This window comes from Euleptes europaea, chromosome 8 (genome assembly GCF_029931775.1).
Source record: "Euleptes europaea isolate rEulEur1 chromosome 8, rEulEur1.hap1, whole genome shotgun sequence".
NCBI classification, from domain to species: Eukaryota; Metazoa; Chordata; class Lepidosauria; order Squamata; family Sphaerodactylidae; genus Euleptes; species Euleptes europaea.
Window position 1 is genome coordinate 10286796 of NC_079319.1, and position 14834 is coordinate 10301629.

A 14834-nucleotide genomic window follows, 5' to 3' on the forward strand; every position below is an offset into this window, starting at 1 on the left:
GGATGGTGCTGCTGCAGTCGTCTTGTTTGGGGGCTTCCTAGAGGCATCGGATTGAGCCACTGTGTGAACAGACTGCTGGACTTGATGGGCCTTGGTCTGATCCAGCAGGGCTTTTCTTATGTTCTTATGACAGAAGCAGTGGCCTTTTATGCACGGGTTGTTTCTGTCACCGTCAAACCCCGAGTACTTCAGAGCTTTGTTTTAATTATGCATGTATTTTCTGACCTTTAGAAGTCGCCTCACTCTCCCCTTGCATTTCCCCTGTGTTTTGTGGATGCCATTTTACCCCAAATTTAATGGCTGCCTCGATCCCAAATCGAAACCTGGTCCTGTTCATACGTCAACTCCTCACCACCATTCTCACTTCTCCCTCCCACTTGTCTTTCCCTCTCATCCAACCCCTTCCTTCAAAGCTGGAATACTATGCGGCTGCTTATTTGGTCAGTTTCACAGGGAGCGTTGGTCAGTTTCAGACCTCAGCCTGATCCAACAGGTTTTTTTTATTGTGACTAGTGAGAATGCTGAAATAATCACAACCAACCTTTGAGGCTGCTTATTTGAAGGAGAGTTGGTTTTTATATGCCGACTTTCTCTACCACTTAAGGAAGCATCAAACCAACTTATAATCCCTTTCCCTTCCCCTCCCCACACAGACACTCTGTGAGGTAGGTGGGGCTGAGTGAGTTCAGTGAGAACAGTGACTGGCCCAAGGTCACCCAGTTGGCTCATGTGTAGGAGTTGGGAAACAAATCCAGTTCACCAGATTAGCCTCTGCCGCTCATGTGGAGGAGTGGGGAATCAAACCCGGTTCTCCGGATCAGAGTCCACCGCTCCAGACCACCGCTCTTAACCACTACACCACACTGGTCAGTTTCACAGCGAGTATTGGTCAGTTTCACACCCCTGTGCAGAGTGATTTGAGAATTTGACTGCAAATATTGTGCATCAAGAGAGCAGCATATCCAATGGAAACAACCCATGCATAAAAGGTAGAAATGCCCAAAAGGGAGCCAGGGCAAAGTATCCTTCTCTCACCCCTTTTATTGTCAAAAAGCCCCTAGCATTCTTTATATATGAAGAAGACAGATGGGAAATGAAACATGTCCACCACTGTAACATATAGTCGGGTCCTCTGGCTTCAAGATATCGCCAGGCATTGTCAACAAACTTCCAAGTACATCTTAAGATCCATAACAACCAGAAGCTTACTTGTACATATGCATACAAACCTGCCTTTTACTGAATCAGACCCTTGGTCCATCAAAGTCATTATTGTCTACTTAGACTGGTAGCTCTCCAGGGTATCAAGCAGAGATCTTTCACATCACCTACTTGCCTGGTCCCTTTAACTGGAGATGCCGGGGATTGAACCTGGGACCTTCTGTATACTATGTAGATGGTCTACTACCGAGCCACAGCCCCTTCCATCAAGGTCAGTATTATCTACTCAGAATGGCAGTAACTCTCCAGGGTCTCAGGCAGAGATCTTTCTCATCACCTACTGCCTGATCCTTTACGGGTATGTTTGGCCTAAAGAGGAGAAGACTGAGAGGGGATATGATAACCATCTTCAAGAACTTGGAGGGCTGTCATATAGAGGAGGGTGGCAAGTTGTTTTCTGTTGCCCCAGAAGATCGGACCAGAACCAACGGGTTCAAATTAAATCAAAAGAGTTTCCGTCTAGACATTAGGAAGAATTTTCTAACTGTTAGAGCAGTTCCTCAGTGGAACAGGCTTCCTCGGGAGGTGTAAACTCTCCTTCTCTGGAGGTTTTTAAGAAGAGGCTAGATGGCCATCTGTCAGCAATGCTGATTCTATGACCTTATGCAGTTCATGAGAGGGAGGGCATCTTCTGGGCATGGAGTTGGGGTCACTGGGGGTGTGGGGGGATGGAGGTAGTTTGGAATTTCCTGCATTGTGCAGGGGGTTGGACTAGATGACCCTGGTGGTCCCTTCCAACTCTATGATTCTATGAAATGGAGATGCCAGGGATTTAACCTGAGACCTTCTGCATGCTAAGCAGATGGTCTGTCACTGAGCCACAGTACTTCTGCGCCTGACTCCATTTTCTGAACTCTACAGAGTTGAAACACTTTTGCAGTTCTATCAGTAGTATTCACAAGGGTCCAAAGTTGTACTGTTCACCTGATCTAGTTGCACGGCCAAGCTAGAAGGGGGGAAAAAACTTACACTTGGGCAGGTGAGACGAGCGCGTCACAAGAGAATCCGACATGTAACGCCCTCTCTCGTCCATGCACCAGCAATGACCTAGGATGCAAGAAAAAGGCACAATGAATATTTGCAAGAGACACTTGGCAATCAGATGTTCCTTGCAGTGAACGTTTTAAAATAAGCATGTATTACAGTGGTTGACACCTCCAATGGAAGCAGATTCTGCAAAAGATGTGCTATTTTCCTAAAAGTTAACAGGTAGGAGCCAAAGAGGATCATACAGTTCTGTCCATGTTGGAGTGCGCAATTCAGCATGCCTGGACATTGGTGGGGGACCACTCTACATCACTCTCAGTGTTTAAGTGTTATTTCCTTGAATGGAATCATAGAAACATAAAGTTGGAAGGGACCACCAGGATCATCTAGTCCAACCCCTGCACAATGCAGGAAATTCACAACTACCTCCCTTCCACACCTCCAGTGACCCCTACTCCATGCCCAGAAGATGGCAAAGAAAACCCCAACTCTCCAGGATCCCTGACAAATCTGAGCTGGAGGAAAATTGCTTCCTGACTCCAAAGTGGTGATCGGCATTACCCTGGGCATGTAAGAAAGGGCCATGAGAGCTGAGCACTGGCTCATCCCTTCCTGCCCTTCCTCTCAGGATCCTCCTAAGTTTGCAGAATCAGCGTTGCTGACAGGTGGCCATCTAGCCTCTTTAAAACCTCCAAAGAAGGAGAGCCCACCACCTCCCAAGGATGTCCCTCTCTTGGTCTTAACCTGGGAGCTGCCCTCTGACCCCCTCCTCTCTGTGTGTGTCCATTGTGTCCATTGTTCTTTCCCACTCTCCACATGGCTTTTCATGGAGTCACATGTATCTGTGGGCCTCTCCTATAGAAACAATACTTCGTACTTCCATACACATGATGCCAGATCAGCTGGTCGGATCTGTGGCTCTTTGGCTCAGCTTAATGCTGCCAACTATATTGCTAGCCGGGTCTCACCTGAGCTGTCATAGCACTGCACAGGCTCCCAGTTTCCCAGCCCATCGCATTGTGGGGTGTAAGGCTGAAATCCCAAACGGAAGGCCTCCCCGGCAGAACCACGTGTGGCAAAGAGGTGGTGGCGCCAGTAGAAACGCAAAGCTGAAAAGAAAAGGGAGAAAAGAGCAAACACAATTAAAGCAAGGATATGAAGCATGGAAATCCAGATGAGATTGCTGTCCCACAAATAGCATGCACGTCTGTGGATAATTTATAAGTTGTTGTCCAATCTAATCACCATAAGTCAGCTGCGACTAGTTGACGGCACTTTCTGCCACAGTCCTGGACAAGAACCCAGGTTTACTGCCCGTTAAAAACAGTAGCAGTCGACCTACCAATACCTTTCTGAAACTGAAAAAGGATTCTTTGAAATGGATTCCCAAAATCTATACTCCTGAAATGTTGGTGTAACAGTCATTGTGATATACCCCAATAAAATTAAAATAAATGTTCAAGTGTATGCCATGAATGCTCAGACACATCAATGTGTGTAGAAGAAAAGTTGGTTTTTATATTCTGATTTTCTCTACCTTTTAAGGAGAATCAAACCAGCTTACAATCTCCTTCCCTTCCCCTCCCCACAACAGACACCTTGTGAGGCAGGTGGGGCTGAGAGAGTTCAGAGAGAACTGTGACTAGCCCAAAGTCACCCAGCTGGCTTCATGTGGAGGAGTGGGGAAAGCAACCCGGTTCACCATGAGTCAGATCTGGAGAGACTGTATGGAAACAAACCCAGTTCTCCAGATTAGAGTCTACTGAATCTTAACCAATACACCACACTACATACTTACTCGCGTATGGACTCCCAGTAGGATAAAGCCCCAAGGAACCGTAGGAAAACCAGACCAACTCATTCCAAAACCCTGCAGGTGTCTGACTTGTCCATTTATTAACCAAGGTTCTTTCTCAGTTTCCCCCACCTCCTCGTGCGGAAGGGAAAAGGGAGGGGCCGTGGCTCAGTGGTAGAGCATCTGCTTGGCATGCAGAAGGTCCCAGGTTCAATCCCCGGCATCTCCAGCTAGAAGGACCAGGTAGTAGGTGATATGAACAGACCTCAGCCTGAGATCCTGGAGAGCAACTGCAAGTCTGAGCAGACAACACTGCCTGTGATGGACCAACGGCGTGATCCAGTATAAGGCAGCTTCATGTTTTCATGTGTGGAGAAGAGAAGGTTAAGGAGTGACATGATAGCCATGTTTAAATATCTGAAGGGATGCCACGTTGATGAGGGAACTAGCTTGTTCTCTGTTGCTCCAGAGACTAGGACATGGAGTAATGGATTTAAACTAAACCTAAACATTAGGAAGAACTTTCTGACTGTGAGGGCTGTTCGATGGTGGAATGTGCTGCCTCGGAGGGTGGTGGAGTCCCCGTCTTTGGAGGTCTTTAAGCAGAGGCTGGATGGCCATCTGTCGGGAGTGTTTTGATTGTGGGATCCTGCATGTCAGGGGGAGGGTTGGGGGCACTGGGGATGTGGGGGGGAGGTAGTTGTTAATTTCCTGCACTGTGCAGGGGGTTGGACTTAATGACCCTGTTGGTCCCTTCCAACTCTATGATTCCATGAGTGCTTTGATTGTGGGATCCTGCATGGCAGGGGCTTGGACTGGATGGCCCTTGTGGTCTCTTCCAACCTTGTGATCTTGTGAGTTTCACCCAATGAAGAGCTTCTCCTGGCAAACTCACTGGATTGCGCCGCCAGCCGGATGGCATAATCCCCTCCCAGCAACAACTCTTCCGAAAACGTGATCCCCGGTTGAGAATAATTTAGGAGTTCGTCCTCTGTCAGCGTGAGCCCTTCTGCCATTAAAAAGCTCTGCCCAAAAGGGAAGCGGGAGCTGTCGGACTCCCGGATGAGCTGCTCCACTTTCTCGGTAAACCGCACGGCTTCTTGCTGAGCGGCTTGGCATGCTCCAGGACCTGCAGGGAAAGGAAAGTGCTGTTTAATAGGCCTCTCGTGCTCGGCAGCTTCCTGTTCACATTTCTCACTCCTTCCTATATTTCCTGCTGTTTCCACTGCTGTAAAAACACAGTTTTGGGGGCTCGAGCGGAGAGGTTCGTTAAACTTTACGTCACACCGGGATGCCGCCCTCAAGACTCAGCAGTCACATGCTTGGCATGGATATCGTGTAGCTCAGGATCCCGAGTGCATGAAGCAGCACGTCATGTGGGGGTTCCTGACCAGCATCAGTTTATTTACACACGACCTGGATAAAACTGGGCACCCTCAACAGGTGAGGAGCAGAAATGTTCAACCCATTAGAAAGCAGCAAAACAGAAGGCAGAGAAATACGAAGATTTGACTGAATGGATGAATAAGCTAACAGAATACGCAACCATGGCTAAAGTAACATCTTTGATACACACTAGACACACTGGAGGGAGGGACTTCAATGCCATAGAGTCCAATTGCCAAAGCAGTCATTTTCTCCAGGGGAACTGAGTTCTATCATCTGGAGATCAGTTGTAATAGCGGGAGATCTCCAGCCACCACCTGGAGGTTGGGGAAAGCCGATATAGCAGCCACACAAAAAATGTTTGTTTTTCTGAAAGTGATCCACAAGTGGGGCGTCTATTGTTTTGGCTCTAATGCGGGAGCGATGTTCTAAAATTCTGCTTTTGACAGCCCTAACTCTAGATCCTATATAAAGCTTCATATTTATATTTCATATATATGTCTTAAGTACATTGGACAGGAAAACGGGACTGGACAAAATTTACATTTGAGTATACAAAACAAGCATATGAGAAATTGTGATATTGTACTTACCTTACACTGTGATCTTTGCAATATTTACGCAGATGACTGCATGCAACTAGCTTGTAATTCAGTTACAAGAATTACAGTTGTTAGTCATATTGATGGATAAATGACTACATTTTGAAATTATTTGTGCTGAAACGTTTTTTGTGTGGCTGCTGTGTCGGCTTTCCCCAACTACTTATTGTACATAGTTGTGGATTTTTCTTACAACTACAACCACCTGGAGGTTGCCAACCCTGGGCCCAACCAAGTGACATTTATGTCATAGCGGGCACTTGTAACAAATAAGTCCAACACCCCTGATCTAAGCCCGTTGGTTTCAGATTGCACAACTCGGGTTGCCAGGTCCCTCTTCACCACCAGCGGGAGGTTTTTTGGGTGGAGCCTGAGGAGGGTGGGGTTTGGGAAAGGAGGGACTTCAATGTCATAGTGTCCAATTGCCATTTTCTCCAGGTGGACTGATCTCTATCGGCTGGAGATCAGTTGTAATAGCAGGAGATCTCCTGCCACCACCTGGAGGTTGGCAACCCTATGCACAACCTCTGCAGAGAACTGCACCATTAATCACTGCAATGAATTACTTACAGTCTGGAAACTCATTCACTTCAGCTTTGCTTCCTTGCATTTGCCCCATTTCATCCACGCACCAACAACGGCGCAGCTCAAAATGTCCTAGTGGGTCACTGAAACCACTGTAAGGCCCTGGGTAATGGATAAGCTGCCCCTGAAGAAGTTGCCAGAAGGTGAACGGCGCCAGCAAAACGTTCTCCGGAGAAGCCCCTGTGATGTTGCCTTCCCGGACCGCTTGAGGAACAGCATCGAAGGAGGGGAATCTAGAGAACGCTGGGAAGACATTCTGGTGGCCCGCTTCATAGAGGGCTTTGATGAAGACCTCAAAGCTTGGCTGAGATCTCTCTTTGTAGTCAAGGAGGATGACCATCAAGTCATCAAAAGAGAGAGGTCTGCCATTGTTATTCTGGGCGAGCCACCTTTGGTACCATTCAAATGCTTGTTCGGGGGGGCCGTCGCATTGGACCCGCCTCCATTGGCCATCGGAGGTACATTGTGGGATGTAGACCCTGGAGAGCTGAGGCGGAGCGGTGGGATCCGACAGTAGCTGCTGCACGGTCCTCAGAAAAGCTTGACTACCCGCTAGCTGGCAGTCGCTTGGACCTGAAGGAGAAGAATGCATGCCAGTTGCTGAATGCACAAAAGTGAAAGACTTTAATGTAGGGCGATCTTCAGGTCCCACTTTGAAGTTGGCAACCCTAGCGTTCTCAATCGACAACACTTTCTGGAGTCTCTGCCCCCGCCCCACCCCTGGAGCTCCCAGGGGTTGCCAGCTGAGGGATGGCAACTGTAGTTATTTGCCCTGGGTTGGCAAGTTGTATTTTAATTTCCTGCTTTCCCATGGCATCATGGCGCGAATCCGCACCTCGCAGGGTCTCCTTGGCTTTTATCCGATCTTTCTCAAACCTGCTTTGCTGCAAAGTTTTGGGAAAGATCACAGTAAAGCCTGGAGGACTGCCATGTGGGTAGGAAAGTTCAGATTTTCCTAATACCACCCATCACACCGCAGCCATTTTTCCTACCCCGGGCGCCACAGTGGCCATTTCCTCCCCCTTACATGGGTGGTGGTGGTCTTTTTGTGTTCTTAAATCAGCCACTGATCATAATCAATATAACATTATAACCATGTGTGTACTGGGATTCTCTGAATTCCCAGGTTTTCTTTATTTTTTTAAAAAATTAAGTCTCTAGCCCTTTTCATTGCAGAGTTATAAAGGGAATATAATGATATTGAATTGCTGATTTTTAAAAAAAAAACTGAAAAGGTCCGGGTGGCACCGGGGCGGGGAGAAGAATGGTTGTTCTTGGGGGATTGGTGGTAGAAAGTGCCATCAAATCACAGCCAACATATGGCCACCTTATAAAGTTTTCAAGGCAAGAGATGAACAGAGGTGGTTTGGCATTGCCTGCCACTGCCTAGCAACCCTGGACTTCCTCAGTGGTCTCCTATGCAAGTACTAACCAGGGCCAGCCCTGGTTAGCTTCCAAGCTCTGATAAGATCAAGCTAGTCTGAGCCGTCTAGGTCAGGCTGTTCCCAGGGACTAGGGGCAGGGAAATAAGGCCAAACGTGCCATGTTTGGGCATGGAGTAGGGGTCACTGGGGGTGTGGGGGTAGGGTTGCCAGGTCCCTCTTTGCCACTGGCAGGAGGATTTTGGGGCGGAGCCTGAGGAGGGCGGGGTTTGGGGAGGGGAGAGAATTCAATGCCATAGAGTCCAATGGCCAAAGCAGCCATTTTCTCCAGGGGATCTGATCTCTCTCAGTTGGAGATCAGTAGTAATAGCAGGAGATCTCCAGCTAGTACCTGGAGGTTGGCAACCCTGTGTGGGGGAGAGGTAGTTGTGAATTTCCTGCCTTGTGCAGGGGGTTGGACTTGATGACCCTGGTAGGCTCTTCCATGATTCTATGTGGAAGCCCCCTTTGCCACCGGGCTGTATCAGCAGCTGCAGCAGCAACGGGGAAAATACAGACACCTGTCCCAGTGTGGAAAACACCAACATTTATCCATTTGCTGTTTACAAACTATCGTAAATATCATTGCCTTTGTTTTGTGAATTGTTGCGTATTGTAAGTTCATTTGTGAATATTTTAAAAAAATAACAGATCTAGTTCCACAAGACAAATCCAGCTTACATTGCGTGGGCTGTCTTGTATTTGTGGCAATTCCCGGAATCGTCCTGCCTTCCGAATTGACACAGAAGCAGTTTCGTCCATGGCACTGAACCGTCAGGAATTTTCCATCCAGGGCACAGGAAGGAACAAAGAGCTCAGATCCTGCAGGCTGGTTTCTTTTCAAGAGCTGCATACTGTCCCTCTGCTTTTCACACAATGTAGGACACTTCGGACGCTCGCCGTGGACTCTGGATCCTGAGATTTCTTTACCATTTGAATCCACACACCAGCAATCCCCTGCATAGCACTGTATTTCCTTGTACTTTCCATCTTTAGTGCACTCCGGGACAAACAAATGTTCAGCCTGCTCCTTGCAGTCTTGGGATCTCAATACTATTTTTGCAGCATCCCCTAAATCTTCGGCAACGCTTTCAGGGACGGAAATGACCTGCCGCAGGAAAGTGAAAAACTTTGGGTCTTCAAGGAGGGAAGCAAGAAATTGGACCGCCTTCTGATTGTCTTGCAAATGAACAGTCTGGCCAAAACTGCCCACAGGAGGCCGGCTCAAGTTGACCTTTGGCGCTTCCGACAAAATCTGCTGCGTCGGTGCGGCAACTCCGCCGCTCGTCCTGCTCTCCTGGAAAAACCGTTCCAAATTAAATTTGCCATTCGCGCCAATGGCTCCAGTGAAGTTAAACTGAGCCAAATCCTTTAGGAACTTCCCCCCGAAAAGGTTTTCTTGGAACCGCTTGCGGTTGCCGGCAAACTGGAGGGCCACTCGAGCGAGTTCTTGCGAAGGAAACATCCCCCTGATAGCCTCGCTAAGAACGGATTCAAGTGCGAGAAGCTGCGGGGCATCTGGCGTGTCTATGACAGATGACAGCAACCCAGAATCCAGAAACAGTTCCTTCAATGAAGGAGGGCAAGATCTTGAGGACCCGGCGATTTTCTGGGACTCCTCTGCAGCAGAGTACAAAGCGTCCTGGCCAAAGTGTCCAATGGGTCCATAGAAAAGGTTAGAGAGCGCTCTTCGTCTCTCAGAGACACAGGTGTGTTCATCACCTAGTCAAAGGGAAAAGATACCTCAGATACAATTATTGTTCAGATCAGATTGCCACAGAGATGTTTTGAATGGTTTCCTCAGTATAAAAAACAGGATGTATGTGACATAAAATTTTGCTTGACGTACTAAGAGCAAATATTTAAACAGACAGATCGCCACTTTGGGGTCAAGAAGGAATTTTCCTCCAGGCCAGATTAGCCAAGGATCCTGGAAGGTTTTGTTACCCCAAGGAGGAGTGAAGACCCGGGGATTCGGTGAATATCCTCCAAGTGTCCAATTTTACATACCACACGCTGGTCGCTGCCCTTGACTCCTGGTTCCCGGTATCTCCTGCCCTTTGGAGTCCACACACCAGCACTGACCATCTGGCTGGCACTGCATCGGCTCATAGGCTCCGTTTTCATCACACAACGGCTTATACATGTGTTGGAAACGAATGGCTGAGAACATCTCCGTTTCACACTTGGAGGGGCCTGTGAGAGAAGCAGAAGTGGTCAAAGAAGCGAACAAGAGGCCTATAAACAAATCAGGGGTCAGAAAGCAATTTTCCTCCAGGCCAGATTGGCCAAGGATCCTGGAGGATTTATTATTATTATTATTATTATTATTATTATTATTATTATTATTATTATTATTATTATTATTATTATTATTATTATTGGCCATTTTCTGGGCATGGAGTAGGGGTCACAGAGTGAGTGGGGGGGAGTAGTTGTGAATTTCCTGCATTGTGCAGGCAGTTGGACTAGATGAACATAAGAACATAAGAAAGGCCCTGCTGGATCAGACCCAGGCCCATCAAGTCCAGCAGTCTGTTCACACAGTGGCCAACCAGGTGCCTCTAGGAAGCCACTAACAAGACGAGTGCAGCAGCACCATCCTGCCTGTGTTCCACCTCACCCAAAATAATAGGCATGCTCCTCTGATACTAGAGAGAATAGGTATGCAGCATGACTAGTATCCATTCTAACTAATAGCCATGAATACCCCTCTCCTCCATGAATATGTCCACTCCCCTCTTAAAGGCCTCCAAGCTGGCAGCCATCACCACATCCTGGGGCAGGGAGTTCCACAATTTAACTATGTGTTGTGTGAAAAAACACTTCCTTTTATCTGTTTTGAATCGCTCGCCCTCCAGCTTTAGCAGATGACCCTGTGTTCTAGTATTATGAGAGAGGGAGAAAAGCTTCTCCCTGACCACTCTCTCCAAACCATGCATAATTTTATAGACCTCTATCATGTCTCCCCTTAGCCACCTTCTTTCCAAGCTAAACAGCCCTAAGCGTCTTAACCCCATAGGACAGTTGCTCTAGTCCCCTAATCATTTTGGTTGCTCTTTTCTGCACCTTCTGAAGCTCTATAGCATCCTTTTTTAGGTGTGGTGACCAGAACTGTACACAGTATTCCAAGTGTGGTCTCACCATAGATTTGTACAAGGGCAGTATGATATCAGCAGTTTTATTCTCTATTCCTCGTCTAATTATGGCCAGCATGGAATTTGCCTTTTTTTACAGCAGCCGCACACTGGGTTGACATCTTCATTGAGCTATCCACTACCACCCCAAGATCCCTTTCTTGGTCTTTCGCTGCCAGCACAGATCCCAATGATTTGTGACCCTGGTGATAGATGATCCTGGTGGTCCCTTCCAACTCTATGATTCTGTTATTCTAAATCACACTTTCCCCCACATCTTGCCCCTCAGAAATAGCTATACACACAAAAGGGGGCAGGACTCCCCTTCTGAACCTGGGAAGTTCCATTTAAGCCATTCAACAATCATTGACATTTTCTATTAATTTTTCTAAATCCCTTGTAAGGTTATCACACCTTGTGGCAGAATGACCCAAGTTTGTTCTTCATCGTGAGAATTATATATTTTTTGCCCAGCTTCTGTCTCTGGCCCTCCGCAATTGAGGCACTAAAGGACAACTGTGGTGGTGGTGGAAAGCAGAGTCAAGTTGTCATCGACTTATGGCGATCCCGTAGGGCTTTCAAGGCAAGAGAGGATCGGAGATGGTTTGCCATTGCCTACCTCTGCATTGTGACCCTGGACTTTCTTGGTGGTCTCCCATCCAAGTACTAACCAGGGCCAACCCTTCTGAGCTCCCGAGATCTGATGAGCTCAAGCTAGCATGGGTCATCCAGCTCTGGGCAAAATGGTGGTGAAAGTACAGTCAAGTTGCAGCCAATTCATGGTGACCCCGTAGGATTTTCAAGGCAAGAGAGGTGGTTTTGCCATTGCATGCCTCTGTGTAGCAACCCTGGATTTCTTGGTGGTCTCCCATCCAAGTACCAACCAGGGCTGACCCTGCTGAGCTTCCAAAATCTGATGAGATCAGGCTAGCCTGGGCCATAACAAGCACAGTAATCAGCACTAATTCCTACTCCAGTTTTTTTGGGAACTCTTAGTAGCCCGTCGCACCTTTACCTGGAAGAGAAGTTGGCACAGGCCAGGAATTTCCACACAGCTTTTCTTGGGAATCCCCAGAAATGGTGGTGGACCGTTTGCTAATGCTGGGTCCCCAGGAAATGCCTGGCTAGGGTTGCCAGGTCCCTCTTCGCCACTGCCGGGAGGTTTTTGGGGTGGAGCCTGATGAAAGCGGGGCTCAGGGAGAGGAGGGACTTCAATGCCATAGAGTCCAATTGCCAAGTGGCCATTTTCTCCAGGGGAACTGCTTTCTATTGTCTGGAGATCAGCTGTAATAGCGGGAGATCTCCAGCCACCACCTGGAGGTTGGCAGCACGGAGGCTCAATAATAAACACCAACTGGTAAATATATATGAAAAATTATAATAAAGGCATTACTTCATGCAACAACAAATGTGAAATCAACAGTTAAATCACAAACTCAAAATCCATACAACATGTGGATAAACAACTCCACGTTATGGTAGCAAGAAACCTCAGGTCAGCGGAAAACGTCCGTTCCAACGTGTAATATATAAGGGGTCCAAAAGTCAATAAATCAATTCAACTAAAAAGAGAACATGTGGCTAGTCGTTGGTGCACGTTTATATACTAGCCACACGTTCTCTTTTTAGTTGAATTGATTTATTGACTTTTGGACCCCTTATATATTGCACATTGGAACGGACGTTGTTGCATGAAGTAATGCCTTTATTATAATTTTTATTATAATTTTTCATATATATTTATCAGTTGGTGTTTATTATTGAGCCTCCATGCTGCCCATCTCTTTAACGTATGTTATTTCGGCACAGGTGTTTCTTATTATTGTAGCTTAACCACCTGGAGGTTGGCAACCCTATGTCTGGCTTTGGATCGTACCCTAACCTAGCCAGCAATTCCCTCTGCGTGAAAACTGCCACTGTGGGGCAAGGCATGAAGCGCGTGGGTCATGCTGCAAGAGATCGTGGGTCAAGACTGTGGCCCCTGACACTTAGCCTATGTGGTTATCTTGTCTTTTGAGCCTTGTAACTTACATCTGAATCTGCCAGAGGTCACCAGCCGCACGCCCAGAAAACGCCTCTGCAGGATCCTGTACATGCTGGTTTCGCTGAAGGTTTGGGCGGGCTCCATCGACGCAAAAACTGTGTCATAAACATGGTCAAGTAACATTTCCAGACCTGGGAGAGAAAAACGGCCTTTCAGATCAAGATCCTATTCCCGGAGATTTCTTAATCGGAACCGAAATAGTCCATTGCAATGCTTACTGTATGTATCGCTTTGTTCATATTGTATTTCTCCCCAGCTCTAATCAGGCTGCTTACATCTTGTATTGTACCTTTGCATCCTGACTCCAATCTTTGCAAAATCCCTCCCACCTTCTGCCTGCAGAGTTGCAGACCCCCTTGTCACCTGTGGGGGACGGGGGGTAGGGATGCCCGGTCCAGGTTGGGAAACTCCTGGAGGTTTGCGGGTGGAGTCTGGGGAGGACAGGGACCTCAGTGGGGTACAATGCCACAGAGTCCACCCTCCAAAGCATCCATTTTCTCCGGGGGAACTCATCTGTAGTCTGGAGATGAGCTGTATTTCCAGGGGATCCCCAGGTCCAACTTGAAGGCTGGCATCCCTATCTGCCCGGGATATAAGGTTCAGGAATCTCCATTCCTACTTGTGTTTGATGAAGGGATCTTTGACTCTCAAAAGCTGATACCCTGGAAATCTTCTTGGTCTCTAAGGTGCTTCTGGACTCGAATCTGGCTCTTCTACCGCAGACCAACATAGCTACCCACCTGAAACTTTTTTTTGCATTATTTTCTATCCTTTTTTAAAAATAATAATAATATTTTATTTATTTTATATTAGGCTTACAAAAGGGGGAAAAGGGATGGGTAATCATAAAGGGATGTCCATCTAAGGATAAACAGAAAAACCGCATAAACACGTCATCTTAAAAGATTAATCTAGCAGACTACATTGTAACTTTTATAACTTGTGTTAGCTATTATCCAGGCAAGAATATAAATGACTTCAAAGAATAACCATCTTATATGTTTTGTAACTGTCCAAACAATTTTCTGCTCTACACTGGGAGGCTGCCTTATGGTTTTTTAGCGTTTAATTTTTAACATTATTCCGATTAACCTTCAGCCTCAACATATCTGTACAACAGTTTCCATTTATCAGTATATTGATCGTAAGTCCCGTCGTCAAACAAAAGTCCCGTTTGTTTTGTTCATCATGTTGGTCGTTTTGGCCATAACTGCATACTCCATTAGTTTATCCTTCCACTCCTCCACATCTGGGAGGGATGGTTGTTTCCATCTTTTTGCAAGAATAACTCTAGCCGCAATCGTAGCATATTTTCTCTCCTTGTAACCCACTTTCGGATTATGGTATTCCGTGCCTCAGACAGTTTTGTGATTTCTTGTTTGCATTGTTTTCCACTTCTGTAATCCTAGCCCTATTGTCCTATTTACTGGATACCTTACGTTGTCTGATTGAATTGTTTTCTCTATTTGCCTTGTGTCTTAGCTAGAAAGATGGACTCTAAAGTAAAAAATAAGTAAAAAATAAATGTAAACCCCACAGTCATGCCTTGCATATGCAGACACATATTGGAAAACCAGAAGAGTACCCAATATGAACTCCAATAAATTCAAATTCTGAAACCCAAAAAAGAGAAACTACATAGATTCAAATTCTGAA

At 46.8% G+C, this 14834-nt stretch overlaps 1 protein-coding gene across 1 annotated transcript in view; it reads right to left on the bottom strand.

Moving 5' to 3' along the window:
* The window catches only part of TG (thyroglobulin), a 167260-nt gene that overhangs the window by 140901 nt on the left and 11525 nt on the right, over positions 1–14834 (bottom strand). Inside the window, exons 7-13 of the mRNA XM_056854657.1 lie at positions 13166–13309; positions 10008–10193; positions 8679–9719; positions 6562–7149; positions 4899–5132; positions 3177–3317; positions 2191–2268 (exon numbers count right to left, since the gene is read on the bottom strand). Coding sequence (XP_056710635.1) covers positions 2191–2268; positions 3177–3317; positions 4899–5132; positions 6562–7149; positions 8679–9719; positions 10008–10193; positions 13166–13309 — 2412 coding nt within the window. The remainder of the gene's footprint in view (positions 1–2190; positions 2269–3176; positions 3318–4898; positions 5133–6561; positions 7150–8678; positions 9720–10007; positions 10194–13165; positions 13310–14834) is intronic.